The sequence below is a fragment of the Sturnira hondurensis genome, unplaced genomic scaffold (genome assembly GCF_014824575.4).
Source record: "Sturnira hondurensis isolate 20B ecotype Veracruz unplaced genomic scaffold, ASM1482457v3 Scaffold0010428, whole genome shotgun sequence".
NCBI lineage: Eukaryota > Metazoa > Chordata > Mammalia > Chiroptera > Phyllostomidae > Sturnira > Sturnira hondurensis.
The window spans coordinates 2,304,082-2,321,747 of record NW_028083059.1 but is presented as its reverse complement, the minus strand read 5'-3'; the positions used below and the strand labels follow the sequence as shown (position 1 = coordinate 2,321,747).

Here is a 17,666-nt window from a genome sequence, read left to right as displayed (position 1 = left end):
CATTCTCCGTCCTTCCATAGCCCCTGCTCCCTTTGGTAAGAGCTGGGCAGTTAGGTAGATCACAGCTCCTTTTTGGTCCACTCATTCGGCTCTCTCTGAGCCTGCTCTGAGGCTAACAGATGAGCCACTGTTGGAAGCGGATCTCCTTTTCTGGGAGAGAAAGCTTCAGAGCAGGCTTCCCTGGCAGCAGGTGCTCTTCAGAGAAGTGGATTTTGAGGCGGGGTTTGGTAAAGGCTTCAGCGTGAGTTTAGAAGACAGAGGGTGGGCAGTGAAGCCGTGGGGAGGCACTGGAGGAGGAAGCTCCCTGCGTAAGCATGGATGGATGGGGCCAATCAGCAGGAGGAGTCGGGAAGAGGGAATATGGGTAAAGAAAAACAATTCTAGGATTCAGTACTTTTTGTTGCATTCGTTCTCTTCCAGGTAAGAAGAACATGAATCCAGGTACACATGTGATGCTTACCAAGTGCCAGGCACTGGGAACACAGAAAGATGCCCCAGTCTCTGGCCTTGATAAGCGTCACTTAGTTGGGGAGACACATGAGTGAATACACAGAGCGTGATTCACTACAGTCAGAGCCTAGCCAAGCACCGGGCAGGGACCACGTGCTCGACTCATTTAATGAATGAATGAGGTAGTGTTGTATAGAGGGGAAAAAGAGAAGGGTGGATTCCCTGAGATGAACAGGGCTGATCCCACCTGTGTAGGTGCAGGTGCGAAAGGCTTTCCAGTAGAGGCTGAGAATTAGTTTTCAAAGTTACGAATGAGAGAGACAGACATCCCAAAGTGAAAGGGAGAGCATTTGCCAAGGCAGGGAGCAGCCCTGGGCATGAGGTCTATGTTCACATCCAGTTATAGCACAGGGTCTGCAGGCAGGTCTACACACACTGGACATTTTCTGATTGTGGTCTTACTTCAGCCTCCTATTGGTGCTTTAGGCTCCATGCATTTCAAATCTGATTGGGCATGCCAGCTCCTGTGCCCTTCATGGCGTTCACAACCCTGTCAGGCACCCAAAGATGCTGTGGCTGCGAATTTGCTGTTAAGCTGTATTATTGAGTTCACAAACAACTTGCCGAAATCTAACCAAACAAGGGATTTGCCAGAGTTTCAAACACAGCCGACTGACTACATTTCCCATGACAATCAGCTTGTTTACCACTCCAAGGTACACTCTAACTGCTGTTGACACGCTCATTTGCATGCCAATGCCCAGAATGCTTTTTCAGCCCTACTGAGCTTGGGTTCTGCGGAGAGCTGAAAGGTTCATTTACACATACAATCCATGACAACTTCATTTTCTGAAGCATCCTTTTTACAAACTGTATCCCCCAAATGCCTTTAAGTTGATGAAAGAATTTCAAAACTCTTTTAGAGTTTAAAGCCTTCTTTCTGAGTAGAAGGAGAGTCAAGCTAACTTGTACATGCTAAAATGAACATTTAAGTTAAAAGATGCTTGAGGGTGCCCTGGCTGTTGTAGCTCAGTAGATTGAGTGCCAGCCTGTGAACTGAAAGGTAGCTGGGTCAATTCTTGTCAGGGCACATGCCTGGGTTGTGGGTCAGGTCCCTGGTTGGGGGACATGTGAGAAGCAGCCACCCAATGTTTCTCTCTCTCTTTCCTTCTCTTCCCCTCTCTCTGAAAATAAATGCACAAATTTTTTTTTAGAAAAAGACGCCTGAGGGAAACGCGATTTTCCTTACTCAGCATTGTGTCTTGGTATACCAACACACCAAGGTTATGAAGAGAAATCTAGTGACCACGGATAGGTTAGTAGTGCACATCAGGGCTTTTAACTGGGCGACTTGCTTACTTCTGGAATGTCTTTGCATTGGGGCCTATGAGATAATGTTGATAAAGGGACATCAGACATAATGGCATGGTGATAAAGGCACACACAGCTATATGCAATTTTCCACTTTTAAGAGTGTAACAGAAAACACTGATGTGGATTGGTAATCCTGTGGTCTTTCATGACAAGGCTGGCTGGGCTTTGAGAGAGGTTTCATAGTGAAAGAGGAGGCTTGTCTTCCTTCTTGTCTCCAGAGGAAGGAAATGTAGAAGTTCTTTAGGAAAGTCAAGTTTGAAGGTACGATGTGGGAAATAGCCAGATTTTGTGTCAAAGCAACTTTTCAAATGATTCGATATTTTGGGTTTTTTCTAATCACTTGTGTAGGCTCTAGACTTGGAGATTAGGGTGCTTAGGAGAGGAAAGCCATTATGTGAGACCTCCTGGTTCTTTGATGTGGTTATGGTGGGCCAGGCTGTTACCTTAATGGACAAAAAATTAACAGACTCCAAAGCCAGCTCTCATAGAGAGAAGAAGGCATTCTGAAGAGGTAAAGGAGGTGGACCTTGGAGTCAGAGTCCTGTCTATGAATGTCAGCATCTCTGCAGCTAGTAATATGGTCCTGGAAAGTCATTTCATCTCTCTGTGCCTCAGTTTCCTTGCCTGTGGAATGGAAAATCCTACAATTGCAAACTCAGGGGATTGGTAAAAGGATTAAGAGGACCAATACATGTCTGGCAGATAGGAAGCATGTAGTAAATTCTGAATTATCCAGTAAGGGCTGGATGCTATAATTTTTAATATACTACACTAGCTCTTCTCAAACATTTTGGTCTTGAGATTTCTTTATATTCTTTTTTAAATTTAATTTTTATTTTGTATTTTATTTTTATTTTTTTTAAACATTTTATTTATTTATTTATCTTTAGAGGGGAAGGAGAGAGGGAGAGAAACATTAATGTATGGCTGCCTTTTGTGCGTCCCCTGCTGGTAGTTAGCCTGCAAGGAACCGGCCTGCAACCCAGGCATGTGCCCTGACTGGGAATTGAACCGCGATCGTCTGGTTCGCAGGCCCGCACTCAATCCACTGAGCTACACCAGCCAGGGCTAATTTTTATTTTGTATTTTAGAGAGAAGGGAAGGGAAAGAGAAAGAGAGGAAGAGAAACATCAATGTGAGAGAGAAGCATCGACTGGCTGCCTTCCATATGTGCCCTGACTGGGGACGGAACCTGCAACCCAGGCATATGCCCTGAATGGTAATCAAATTGGTGACCTTTTGGTTCCCAGGATGATACCCAAACAACTGAGTCACACTGGTCAGGGGTAAATTCTTAAAAGGCATGGAGGACACCAAAGAGCTTTTGTGTATATGGGCTATATCTATTAATATGTATTGTATTAGAAATTAATAAAAGAGATATTAAAACAATTTTTAAAAATATTTATTTCTTCATGTATCTTAAACCACAATAATAAACTTGCTCCTAAATTTTCATAATAAAAAATTCCTGAAGTGTTTTATACAGTATAACATTTATGCAGAAATACCTATAATTTCTGAAGAGAAATATAGTTAAAAAGGTGACATTATTTTATATTTTGGCAAATCTCTTGAATGTTTGGCTTCATAGAAGATAGATGACGTCATATCTTTTTCTGCATTCGGTCTTTTGTGATATGTTATTTTGCTTGAACTATACAGATACGTAGTTAAAAATGGAGGGATATTTTAATAGCCTTTTCATATAATTGAAGATAGTTCTCTAGACACTGAACCAAAACTTGAAACATGATTGTTTCTTGAATGTTAGTTATGTAATTTGGAATCTGAAATCACATTGGTAATTTTTTTTTGCTCTGTTTTGTTGAAATTTGACAGTCCACCTTTCACTTTGAATGGATCTTTTACCCAAGCCTAATTTTGTAAGCACCACACATTGGTGATGGGAAGAATATTGGTTCACTGGATTAGTGAAAGTCATGCGTATACTGACACATTCTGTTATATAATACTTTGAAAATTTGTTAATGTCATCATCTCACCAGAAAAATCCAGGTATTGAAACAATGTCAAGTTCACAGCGATGGACACATACAATCCAACATTTCGATTTTTGCTTGAAACCTCAAATTTTATCATTGGCAACAAAGATGTCAGTTGTTTCTGTTTAAGTAACTGTATCACTTTGTTTTTAAAAAAATGCTTGTCAAATACCAAGTCTGAATGACTAGCTTGTTCATCAGTCCTTTTATTTTATTTTTTTTTAATATTTTATTTATTTATCTTTAGAGGGGAAGGGAAGGAGAGAGGAAGAGAAACATCAATGTATGGTTGCTTCTTGTGCATCCCCTGCTGGGAACTGGCCCCTGCAGGGAACTGGCCTGCGACCCAGGAATGTGCCCTGACTGGGAATTGAACCGCGATTGTCTGGTTCACAGGCCCGGGCTCAATCCACTGAGCTACACCAGCCAGGGCTCATCAGTCCTTTTAAATAAAGTGGGTTTCCATGAACGATACAGCTAATTGAGCTAGATGCTCAACCAATCACTGACTGTTGCTTCTGGAGACAACTACTATGTGGCATGCTTTTAAAGGTGACTTTTAATGAAATTATCATTTAACCCTGTACCAAGACCATTCTTAGATCTTACTAGACTGTTTTTTAACCTTAGTTGTGTGGAGGTCAAGAATACAGTGACCACTGCCTTATTTCGTCTCAAGCACAAGCAATGTTGCCCAGCACTGCTCCTGCCACCCCAGTGCAGATGTGACACAGTACAAAAAGCAGATGAAGTCTTAGTATTATTATGAAAATAGTTTTGACCTCTTGTACCTCTAGCGAGTCTCGAGAAATCCCAGGGAAGCCTGGTGCACACTTTGTGAACCACTCCACTGTAACGGAGATAGTTGTTGGTGCCCAGAGTGGGCATCTATGAGGTCTGTTTAGCAGCTATCCAGCCATGGACTATGAAAAGGAGAGGCATTTATTAAAGAGATACAAGGTACAAGAAACAGTGTACATAGGGCAATGATGCTTCAGTCCCCTTCAAAGTAGGTACCTTAGGACCTCACACGGTTCTCCCAATCACCATCAGCTGCCCCCATCGTATTTTCCTGAATCTTATCGACAGTCTGAAATCTCTTCCCTTTCAAAGATGATTTTAGTTTTGAGAAAGGCCAGAGTCACAAGGTGCCAAATCTGGGCTGTGGGGGTGCTGAGTCACCCTAGTAATTTGGTGTTTCACCCCAAAACTGCATGAGACATGATGCATGAGCAGGCTTATTGTTGTGATAAAGCTGCCAGTCACCAGTTGCCCATAGCTGTGGCCTTCTGAGTCATACAAGGAGTTTCCACAGAGGAATGTTTAAGCTTAATGCAAAACTGGGTGCAGCCCTGGCTGGTGTAGCTCAGCGGGTTGAGTGCAGGCCTATGAGCCAAAGGGTCACCGGCTCCATTCCAAGTCAGGGCACACGCCCGTGTTGCAGGCCAAGTCCCCAGTTTGGGACATGCAAGGGGCAACTACATATTGATGTTTCTCTGCCTCTCTTTCTCCTTCTCTTCCCCCTCTCTAAAAATAAATAGATAAAATGTTAAATAAAATTGGATACCCATTTGTTGCTCTCCTTGCTCAGTCATTTTGAATGTGACAGCCACACAGTACACAGGCTCACTCAACAGCATCTATAGCCCTCACTGACTAGTACAGTGAAGTTGTCTTTGTTTATGCATCCACATTCCAGTCTGCTCTCCTTGGCTACTAGGTTGCATCAATGTGGCACAAGCCATTTTTTTTACATGCACTTAAAAAAGTATATTTTACTGATTATGCTATTAAAGTTTTCCCAGTTTTCCCCCTTTATTCCCTCTCCCCCCTGCACTCCCCAACCCTCCAGCATCACACCCCCTTAGCTCATGTCCATGGGTTGTACATGTAAGTTCTTTGAGTCCTCTGATTCCTGTACCATTTTTATCTCTCCCCATCTATTTCATGCCTACTAGTTATGCTTCTTTTTTCCTGTACCATTCTCCTTCTATTCTTTCTTCTCCTTTCCACTGAAATCCTTCCATGTGATGTCCATTTCTCTGATTCTGTTCCTGCTCTAGTTGCTTGCTTAGTTTTGGTTTCATTGTTTTTCTTTTCGTGTAGGTTCATTTGTTGATAGTTGTGAATTTGTTGTCATTTTACTGTTCATATTTTTGATCTTCTTTTTCTTAGGTAAGTCCCTTTAACATTTTATATAATAATAGCTTGGTGATGATGAACTCCTTTAACTTGATCTTATCTGGGAAGCATTTATCTGCCCCNTTTTCTGCCCCCCCCCCCCCCCCGCCCATTCTGAATGAGTAATCTTGGATGCAGGTCCTTGCCTTTCATGACTTGGAAGACTTCTTTCCAGCCCCTTCTTGCCTGCAAGGTTTCTTTTGAGAAAGCAGCTGATAGCCTTATTATGGGCACTCCTTTGTAGGTAACTCTGTCCTTTCCTCTTGCTGCTTTTAAGATTCTTTCTTTATCTTTATGCTGTGGCACTTTAATTGTGATGTGTCTTTGTGTGGTCCTCTTCGGGTTAATTTCTTGGGGACTCTCAGGGCTTCCTGGACTTCCTGGAAGTCTATTTCCTTCACCAGATTGGGGACATTTTCCTTCATAATTTGTTCAAATAAGTTTTCAATTTCTTGCTGTTGTTCTTCTCCTTCTGGCATCTCTATAATTCAAATATTAGAATGTTTCAAGTTGTCCCAGAGGTTCCAAAGTTTCTCTTCATTTTTTTGAATTCTTGTTTCGTCATTCTGTTCCAGTTGGATGTTTATTTCTTCCTTTTGTTCCAAATTGTTGCTTTGAGTCCTGGTTTTCTTCCTATCATTGTTGGTTCCCTGAATATTTTGCTATACTTCATTTTGGGTATTTTCTTTCTTTTTTTTTTTTTACCAAGCTTAATGAGTTCTGTGAGTATTTTGATTACCAGGGCTTTAAATTCTCCATCGGTCAACTTGACTATCTCCTCATCGCTTAGCTCGTTTTCTGAAGTTCTGCTCTCTTCTTTCCTTTGGGTCATATTTCTTTGTCTCAGAGCAATTGTTATGTTGTAAGGGGGTGGGGACTTCAGTATTCACTTGGGCAGGGCAACCCTCCTTTCCTCACTGCGCCCTGCCTGTGGGGGAGGGGCCAGAGAGGGAACAATGCAACTTGACTGCTCAGCTCTAGCCCACCTTCCAACAAACTCTTTTGTGAGAATGGGAGTGTCTCCCACCTTGACAAGCACTGCCATTGCCCACAGTCACCTCTGAGTCTCAGTTTCCCATTCAGCCAACCTTGCCAACCCCCCCCCCCCTGTGGGGATGCCTTGCCGTGGGTTCTCCGTGTCCACCCCTCTGCCCTGCCTCACTCCTACTGGTCTGGTTGTTCTGGTTGACTGTTTCTTTAATTCCCTAGTTGTCGGATTCCATGCAGTTTGACTTTCTGTCACTTCTGGTTGTTTGTTGGTTTTAGATTGGTTGTTATCCTTCTTTTGATTGTGCGAGGGAGTGAAAGGTTTCTACCTACGCTACCCTCTTGGCCAGAATGCCCCATTCTTAATATATTAACAATTACTGAACTTTTTCTGGACAGACCTCATATAGTTTTGTTTACTCAATAGCCCTCCTTTCCTTCCAGATGCCCAGCCGCCACTTCCTGTGCTGTACTGGGTGGCACCTCCAATCCCAGAATTCCATCCAAGGGCCACCCCTGACCACAGCCGCAGGGTCGCCATAAACTCAGGCAGAGAAAATGTGTGCTTAGATCCCGACTTCTGGGGGAAACACTGGGCCCAGGTCCTATGCCTATGCCTGACCTGCTGGAGAAGGGGCTTAGCAGCAAATATCTAGTTCTTATTGGATTTTGCAGTGGAAAGTGGGACCCTGGCAGTGGAGAACCCGTACCATGGGCAAACGTCTACCTCAATGGATGCCTGCTTTTTCCAAGAACTCAATTTACATTTGACAAAACAAAATTTAAATACTGATTAGAAAGAGGGGAAATGGCCCTGGCTGGTGTAGGTCAGTGGATTGAGCACAGGCCTGCGGACCAGAGGATCGTGGTTCGGTTCCCAGTCAGGGCACATGCCTGGGTTGCAGGCCGGTTCCCTGCAGGCCAACTCCCAGCAGGGGACACACCAAAGGCAACCATACATTGATGTTTCTCTCCCTCTCTCCTTTCCCCTCTAAAGATAAATAAATAAAATCTTTAAAAAAAAAGAAAGAGGGGAAATGGATGCTGGTTAGACAAAAACAAAATGCTACTAATGTCAGTTAACCCCTTGACTTTAGAGAGGAAGAGGCTGAGATCCAGGAAGATCATGCTTTATCCAAAGTCATAGAACTTGTTAGTGGTATGACTGGGGCTGGACCCGACTCAAGTTCTCGACTCCCAGGTCAGTGCTCTTTCCTCTACAATCTTCTTATATTCTTACATTACCGTGGAAGGGCCTAGAGAGCTCTCATCCAGATCAGAATTTGTATTAGCCTGTTAGGTTGCTATACAAAATACCGAAGGCTGAGCTGGGGGTAGCGGTTTAAACAAAAGAAATGTATTTGTTCTCAGGTATGGAGGCTAGAGGTCCCAGGTGAAGGTGTTGGCAGGATTAGTTTCTTCTGAGACCTCTCTCCTTGCCTTGCAGATGGCACTGTCTCCCTGTGCACACTCATGCCTGGTGTCTCTTCTCCTGTTACAAGGACACCAATCATCCTGGATTAGGATCCACCCATATGAGGTCACTGAATGTTAACTACTTCTTCAAAGACCCCGTTTCTAAATACAGTTACAGTATGAGGCCCAGGGGTGGGGGTGGGGTTGAGACTTCAACAGGTAAATTTAAAGGGAACACAATTCAGCCCATAAGAGAGCAACTCCAGAAATTCATAACATCCTGAAATCAAGGAGATGCAGATTCTCTGCGAATAGTGAGCCAATGGAGGTGGTCCCTGCCCTCAAGGACTCAACACCCTCCCCTGCCCATCGGGGATGTTCCTCACTGCAGGGTCACACCCAGTCTGATTAGTTTCCCTGTGACAGCAGCGGCACAGGGCAGGACTCCTGAGTGACCTCTGTCCTTCCTGGATCCTGCCGGAAATGGAGGCCGAGTCCCATGCCCCCATATGTACTACCAGGGCACTTCCTCCTGTGAGCTGGAGATACCCACTACTGCCAGATGCCTGGATACCCGACTGCAAGTTGTCGAGTTGAAAGCCTTGGATTTCTTTAGTGGATTCAAAGGAGACTTTTGAAACCAGGACTTGGATTCATAGTGACGGATCATCTAAAGCTGAGCACTCAGCTCAGGGTAACCTGGTTCTCTGAGATTTAGCAACCTTCTTTGCCTTTCTTTTGTTTCAGCTTCTACAGCACACACACACACACATGCACACACGCACGCACTTTTATTAGTATGTTGGCATTAGAAAATCCTCTGTTGATCACCATATACAAGACTGAGAAAACCCTGGGTTCACGAGGTTATTGCTTCGTGGAGTCTGACTGTGGGTGAGTCCACTTCTGCAGTGCACTCTGGTGAGTCTGCTGCAGTCTAGTGAGCACACTAACTCACCCACAGCTTCACCACAGATTCTCCAGTCCAGGGTCTGGCCAGTGGCCTTAGGCAACACTCACCCACCCCAGTGAGACTTTGAGGACCCTCCCTCTCCCCCTGCTCCTCTTTTTGCCTTTGTATTTCTTCCACAGCCCTAGGTTCTCAGGGCCCTTCTCCTTTACCCTTCCTGAGTCTCCTCTTGGAAAAAGTGAATGAGGTGCTCAGTGGTTACTACTCTCAGGGATACATGTGTTTGAATCAAACACAGAAAGCCTTAGTGAAAAAGAATTGATTTCTAGTTCCAGACTTTCAAGCATTGACGAAACCAATAACGATGCTTCAGGAAAAACCATACAGTGGTGGTGAGTGGCGTGCATGTGTGTGTGACTGGGGGGGGTGGGGATGACAGCTCAGGCTCCTAATGTTTTTCCCCAAGAGGAGGCCTTGTGGGCACCCACAGACGTAACTGAAGAGGGAACCCAGTTGCTTACAGGTCACAAGACAAATGGACAGACTAATTTTGGAAAGGCCCCAGTGGCTTTGGCCAGGACCTAGTAAACTCTGCCCACCCTGCAAGCCTCCAGCCGATCCTGCTTTCCACCCAAGGCTCCACAGACTAACTGGTGTGCTTGCACCACACGGGCATCTTTGGTGTTCCTAGTGGCCCCACTCTCTTCGTCTCCCCTCTCCTTTCATGTCACACCTGGGAGCATAGTCCAGCACCCTGGTTGCAGAAGGTAGTAGGAGTGTTCAATGAAGGATAAGTGGAGGAAAGGTAGAAAGATAAACTCAGAGCTGTGCTATCAAGCCCTAGTTACAGTGGACTGGCAAATTGTCACAGAAAATAAACGGGCTTAAGTAAGCAGTTCTCGGCCTAGAGTGATTTAGCCTTCACGGGACATTTTTGGTTGTCAAGACTGGGAGGAGGGGTGCTATGCTTGCATCTAGTGGGTGGAGGCCAAGGAAGCTGCTGAACACCCTTCAACACACAAGCTAGCCCCCCACGAGGAAGAGTTATTTGGCCCCAAAGGGCAGCCGTATAAAGGTTGAGGAACTGGTTGAAGTGAAGTGAAGGTGGCCAGAGGATCCCTGTTCGGAGTCCAGGGTCCCCAGTGTCTGCGCAGTGCTTATTGGAGGAACCGTTACTTACCCTCTGAATGACTGACTGCAGGGGGCGGGGGGGGGGGGGCTCCNGTGGAGGCCAAGGAAGCTGCCGAACACCCTTCAACACACAAGGTAGCCCCCCACGAGGAAGAGTTATTTGGCCCCAAATGGCAGCCGTATAAAGGTTGAGGAACGGGTTGAAGTGAAGTGAAGGTGGCCAGAGGATCCCTGTTAGGAGTCCAGGGTCCCCAGTGCCTGCGCAGTGCTTATTGGAGGAACCGTTACTTACCCTCTGAATGACTGACTGCGGGGGCCGGGGTGGGGGGGCTCCTGCTGGTGTTGGCACTGTGTGTGTGTGCTCCAGCCCCTCTGGGTAGATTCTGCTCTAAGGCTGTATGTGAGTGGTCACTTTTCAGCATTAAGTGAATAATTCAGCGCCAACTATGCCCCAAGCCCATTATAGGCACAACACGTAACAAGAGCAACAACTGCATTGGTTAACATTTATTGGAACTTGGCAGGCTTTGTGCTTAGCGTTTTATGTGAAATCTATCCTACAATGTTGCACAATTACCCTGCAAAGCAACTATTAACAAAATTCCCATTTACAGATGCAGAAACTGAGGCCCAGGAAGGACCAGTGGTTTGCCCAAGATTCTCCAACTTGTACGTAGCTGGTGGAAATTGATCGAAGAGCCTGACGCTTGGATGCTAAGGTCCAAACCTCTAGGCATTGTGCTGCATGGAGAAAAGAAAGACACTGTCTCCAGCATGAACTTGGGTCTGTAGTGAAATCAGTTACACTAAATGTTAACTTCCAAGAAATTCCATCCTAATCACTCTGTTTGATTTTAACTTCGCAATTTGCCTTGCAAGTCCCAAATTCTGGCTCAAAACAGTGTGGCCTTAAAGACTGGCTACTCTCTTCCTCGATGAGAAGCTCCATTTTCCCGGAGCTTCTCAACGCCGGCGCGCCCTTGCCCTCATCCCAAACCAGGCAGCAGAGGAGAGACCCTGGTGCGGATCATCGCCAAAGGAGAGAGAGAGAGCAGGGTGAGGAGTGTTTGAGTGGAAGCCTGTTGGAACCCAGTAGCTTGTCGCCACCCCGGCAGCCCCACTGGATGGTGAAAGGCCCTGAGCCCGCCCCAGCCGTTTTCAAGCTCCCCAGCGCCGCGCTCCTGTCACCGCCTTGTCAACCATTGGGACCACTGCATGGATGCTGCGTTTTCTCTCACTGTTCCCAGGGCAGCCAGCCAGAGAGCAAAAAGCCTGGTCTTCTGGGAGCAGGATGTGGAAATGAAAACTTGGGTAGACAAAGCTGAGAGGAAGAAAGGCACACTCCGGAGCGAACTGGACCGGCGTGGACCCCAGGCACAGCAGTGGATCTGCGCTTCTGCTGGAAACGGGAGGGTCTATAGTAGGGTGGCAAAATGGAAGAGTTCGGGGAGGGGACAAGTGTTAGGTGGATATAGGGTTTAGCCTCTTCTCATCTCTCCAAGTTCCATTTCTCTCTCTCTCTATGCTTGCTGCCCCCACCTCACCCCCAACCCAGCTTTCTGGCAGGTCCATCTCCTGTCACTGACCGTTGGAGACAACCTGTCCCAGAGCACCTGGACACCTCCTTCTGTAGCCCAGACAAGGAGCTGCCTCAAAATGAGCCCAGGGAGTCACCACGGACCTGTCCCCTGAGGGCCTTGCTGCTGCAGGATCAAAGGCCAACTGGTGGTTGTCGCTGGAGCTAAAGGATTCGAAACTTCAGGCATCCGCTTACCGAAGGGCCAGCTCTTAGAGCAGCGTGCCAGCCAAGCAAAACTGAAAAAGTGTCAGAATCGCTGATGATAACATTAGCTGGGATTCTGTTCATGGTGTGCCATCAGGCACCCAGGCTTCCTTCAGGTTGGCACAACGCCCCCTCCTGGGAGGGTGGAGGTCTGGTCCCCCTTGAAACATCGGTTCTACTGTTGCAGATTGGGAAGGTGCCTAAAGGGAGGCTGCTCGGACTCTCATCCGTTTTCAGTGCAGCCCTGGCACCTTGATCAAGAAAGAAACTGGACTGACCTCTCAAAGGGGAACCAGATTATGCCTGCCTCTATCTAGGGGGATTGGAGAGAGCAGCTCACACTCAGCTTTATTTGAAGGAGGCTAAAAGTTTTAGAAATGAACCTAATTCGTGTTGAGCTAACCCGAACTGGAGCGTATTTCTCTTGAAAGAGCCACACGTGTTTGTTGGATTTGCCTAGATACTCAGAATCCGAGCGCACCCCAGGGTGTGTGTGTGTTGGTGGGTGGGATTTCTGGCAGAAGAGGTGGTCCCAGTCTCCAGGACTCAATATGGGAGGCTTGAGGAGTTTTGAGAACCCAGACAGGCCGTTTCTCATATCCAATTTTTCTGAATGGCAGAAATTCCTCCCCAGGGTGGCCCAGTGCAGCGCTCCTCATCTCTGCGGAAACCCCTCAACCTCCTACTGCTTTAGTCCCAGTAACACGTGTAACCCTCTCCTCCTCACCGCCCCCAACTCCCCGTCGCCCACCTCTTCCCACGGAGGGCTGGAGTGTGGATTCTAAGTTGTAGGGGGTTGTGGTACGGTAAGAAGAATTCCCGAGAACATCCCTGTTGGGATTCTGGCGCTGGATCGCTGTGAGTTCTCAGAACCACAGCCCAACATGCTCCCCGCAAATGAAATGGCCTCGAAGCAAGTGAGGGGCCTTCCCGAGAGGAGGCCGCACCATCCCACACCAACAAATCGTTACCAGTTGGAGCACAGCGAAGGACAGAGCTCTTGAGCTGGAGCGGGATGATTTTTGCACTTGGCGATAGAGGTCGGGACAGCCAAACAGAGAGGGCTAGGGGTGCAAACCGATCCCAGGCGGCAGGGGGCGTTACAGGTGTTAAGACCTAAGGCACAAGGAGGGGAGGGGCCCTTCCTTCCCTTGGGACTCAGCTCTCTGCCCTCCCCGAGTGGGTGCACCGGGCCGGAGCTAGACTGGAGACCAGGGAGCATGCGGCCAAGAGTTTCTGTGGGGCTGAGCACTGGGGAAAGGTGAGTGACAGAGCGCGGCCCCGTGGCCCCCTCCCTGCCCCTCCCCCGCGAGACATTGTAACCCTGGCGGGAGCCTGTCCAGTCTACTCGGAGGCCTGGAGGTCCAGAGTCACTTGGATTTCTAAGAAAGAAAAGTTTATTTAAAATGCTTACATAAATAAATAAATAAATATATTCTGGCGTTCCAGAGACGGCACAGTTACATAGCCAGGCGGGCGGGGCCTGGGGTCTGGGGCGAGAGACGGCTCTCCAGAGGAGGAGAACCGGGACCTCCGGGGGAAGGCAGGACGTCTCCACAACAAAGTTAAATCGGTTTCCCGACACAAATTCCACGGGCAACATTTTTCTGGTAGAGGAGCCTCAGGGACAGCAAGGCCTGGCTAAGGACAAGCGGGTCGCCTGAACTCGGAAGAAGGCTCCTGGAGCGGGGAGGGAGGGAAAGGAGAAGGAAAAAACAGAGGTTCATAAATGTATGAATGACAAACCACCGCAGGGAAGAGGTGGGGAGGGAAAAAAACGGAAGGAAGGAAGCAAGGAAGGAAGGAAATGGAACAGGCATCCTGGGGGTGAATGGCCGAGTCTGACTCAGAGCGGGCAGAGCAGAGGAACAGAGGACACCTGAACGAGTTCAGAGAGTGCGGGCAAGGAGGCGCTGGCGGCCAGCAAGGCGCTGGGCCGGGCCAGCGTGCCTGCGCGGGCTGCTACACCGCAGGGCCCGGGAGGGACTCGAGTTCCTGCAGTGTTCACAGCTTGGAGTCCGATCTGAGCGGCCACGGCCCCTGGGGCGGTGATACCAGCGTCAGTTCTCCGCCGAGCTTGGCACTGCCCAGGACCGAGGGACTCCCCGAAGCCGTGCCAAATCCGTGCGTGGTCACAGTTTGGCAGCCAGTGCCTAGGACCCAACGCTGAGCCCCAGGGCGAGTCTTTGAGGCGCAGGAAGGGCCTGGGGTGGGAGACCTGGGGAGACATACTCCTAGGGAGTGACCGTGAGATCTCGGTCGTCTTTCCCCGAAGAAGACGGAGACATTGGCATTTCGTCGTCATCCTCCAGGCACTTGGCTGAGGACAGCGACGCGCACTTGCAGCCTTGCGGTGCGCCCCCGCCGGCACCGGAGTTTCCGCCGTTCCCGCGGTGGTTGGTGCCTTTACCCTCCTTCTTGTGTTTCACCCGGCGGTTCTGGAACCAAATCTTCACCTGCTTCTCAGACAGATTCAGGTAGGTCGCGATCTCGATGCGGCGCAGGCGGGACAGGTACATGTTAGAGGCGAACTCGCGCTCCAACTCCAGCAGCTGCGTGCTGGTGAAGGCGGTGCGCATCCTCTTGCTGCTGGGCAGCTGGTTCGAGCTGCCGTCTGAGGGGAGTCGGGGTGAGAGAGGGAAGCGATCAGACCCTGCGATCAGACCCTGCGCTGCGGGCTCGGTTTTCTGGTGGGCGGCCTTTAGGGTCCCAGGACTTCTGTCTCTCGCCCACCTCTTCGCCCGGAACACGATGCACAGCAACGTGACCACGGGCACCTCCTTGTCAAACCAAGGGACTCGGATCCTTCCGGAATCGCGCGGCCCTGGCACTGTCCTTCACGGAGCACCCCGGATCCCAGTCCTCGCTCCTTCCTGGGGGTCCCCTTCAGGATTCGGCCCGTCTGCTTTCAACCTCCCTCCCGGCGTCCTTTCCTAGCTCTCCAACCCATCACCACCTTCAGTGTCCCCCTCAGGGTCCCGACGGGACTCTCATCGCCCCATAACGCCCCAGGGTCCCTCATCCCCCACCCTGACTCGTCAACTTTCATCGGGCCACCCATGCCCTGTGCCCCGCGCGGCGGCCTGGCTTACCCACGGAGATGCAGTGGAACTGCCTGGGGTCGGGCAGCGGGTAGGAGGTCTGGTAGAGCGCCGCGGCGGCAGCGGCGGCGGCTGGGCCGTGAGCGACCCCAGGGGGCCCTGCGGAGTGCTGGCGGCCCAGGGGCGCGTGGCAGTACTGAGAGCCGAAAGGCGGGAAGGACGCCTTGAGCAGAGGCAGCGCGGGCGGCCCCGGGGGCCCGTGCAGCTGTGAGGCGGTGACGCAGAGAGGGCACACGCACAGCAGCCCGGCCTTGCGCGCGTGGCAGGCGCCCGGGGAGAGGCCGTGCAGTGCGTGGGGAGAAGGCACCGCGTAGGGAAAGAGCGGCGGCGGGCTGCCCTCGGGCGCCTTTTTCTCAGCCGCCTCGCGCAGCACTAGCGAGTCCACCAGGAAAGAGCGTGGCATGGCCCCAGTGAGCGGTCGCCCCGCCGCCAGCCCGCTCCCTGAGCCTCGCTGACCTCCGGGGTCTCCACGCACTTCCACGGGCGGCGGCCGCTCGCAGCTGCCCCTTCCCCGAAGGCAGAAAGCACCTCTGAAGCGGAGGCTGAAGCCGCCTCCGCTGCAGCAGTGGGCACCGCCCAAAGAGCGCGGGGTGCTGGCCAGCGCTAGTGGTGCTGAAAGGCGCCGGCGGCGCCTCTTAAATAGGACTATTGCCATGTGATGGGCTACGCCAGGAGCGGCCCGGGCCTCTCAATAGGGTTTTTGTGCCTTTTCTCTTGGCATTCACTCTGCACGCTTCCTCATTATTTCACTTGTTAACTAAATGAACTGCATAATGTACTCTATTCTTGTCAACCCCACCCACGCCGTAACGGGCGCCCTCGCCCCTCCTCTTCCTTTTGCGGGTTTATTTTCTCATTTTCCTACGATTTAATATTCTTTTCTTTCTCTTTATTCTTTATTCCCCTTTGGCTCTGTGTTGGCCATCGGCCTGTTTATCTTATTGATTTTGCGTCCCCCTCCGTTGCTGCCTTGCTCCCAGAGATCTCCAAGAACGCACACCCCAATCTTCTCTGCGCACTTTGTCTCCGTCCCTTTTCTTCTTTCATCTCCCCCTGTCCTCCAAGATCATGCTGCCTCCACTCGGTGCGCTCGGTTCAACGCCGTGCACCCGGAGGAAGTCCCTACAACAGGCCTGCCATTTCCACCTGTGGAATCTCTTCCCCTCTCCCTGTGTCTGGAAGCAGGAGGACACGGGCTCTTGCGGGGTGGCAGCGGGGGGGGGCGCGGCACCGCTGGGGAGACAGGAGAAGGACTAGATATTCCTTACCCAGCACTAGCCCCATCGCTGTCTCTGTTTTCTCTAAGCTTCTCCATTAGTCTTAACTTTGACGTTACCTATAACGCCTAGGCTTTGTTACGTAGATGCTCGTCCCCTCGCACTTTCGTCCGTCAGGGCCGTGGATGTAAAGAACAAATCAGCTGCTGAGAGTCAGGGTTAGAGACAAGGGATGGGAAATAAGCCTGGACCTCGAGGATGGAGATCTCGCAGCCCCGTTCCCTCCACCCGCGGACTGGCGAGGGCAGAAGCTCTCTGCCAGCGTCCTTTCCACTCGTGCGCACCCCATAGACCTTCGGGTGCGCTGGGAAACCACGGCTTTCCCGAAGCGCGCGGGTCGGGAGCGGCGCGAGGGGCGCTTGTGGACTCGGCTCTGCGGCCATGGCCCACCCCCGCCGAGCTCCCCTCTCCGCCAGACCTTCTCCTGCCGTGTCGCTCTTCTTCTGGTCTCACAATGGTTAAACAACTTCAAACACTTGGAGCTGTGTCTACAGCTACAGCTTTTTAAATCATCAGCGGGCTCAAAGCTTTCCGCAGGAGCCTTTTCCATACAATGGGAAATTAGCATAAATATTTCGAATTGACAACCCGGGACTTTCCACGGAAGTCGTTTACTTTCGATTTTATTGGAACCAAGTCACTGCAGTCGCCTGTGCTCTGAATAGAATTGTGAGACATGGAGAGGGAATCGGTGCACCGCAAGAAGACTGCCCCAAACCAAGGCGTGCTCGTGGGTTTTCATCATGTGTGAAATCTTTGCGATAACCTCAGTAACAAATTATAACCGATTAAAAAGCAAAGAGACTGTGTTTGCCAGAAAATAGCTGATGCTAGAAAAGGGAGAGGGGCAGTGGGGGAAACACCCTGTTATCTGGCAGGTCCAGTGAGGGGCCAAAGCTTCCCCGATTGTTTGGCGCGGGGTGGGGTGGAGGGTCACTGCTGCCCGCATGTCCATTGTGTGCTCCCCAAGGCTCCTCCGTCAGGGTGGTTGGTGGCAAACCCTACCGCCTGTACTGGTGAAGCCTCGTGCTGGTCGTAATCGGCTCTCGG

At 49.9% G+C, this 17,666-nt stretch overlaps 1 protein-coding gene across 1 annotated transcript; it reads right to left on the bottom strand.

Annotated features, from left to right (window-relative positions):
• Positions 1-14,472: 14,472 nt before the first annotated feature.
• On the bottom strand, positions 14,473-15,742 carry GSX1 (GS homeobox 1). The gene is made up of 2 exons (XM_037058834.1): positions 15,331-15,742; positions 14,473-14,852 (listed from the first exon to the last, which is right to left on the bottom strand). The coding sequence occupies exons 1-2, from the start codon at positions 15,740-15,742 to the stop codon at positions 14,473-14,475; spliced, it is 792 nt and encodes a 263-aa protein (XP_036914729.1).
• Between the last annotated feature and the right edge of the window lie 1,924 nt (positions 15,743-17,666).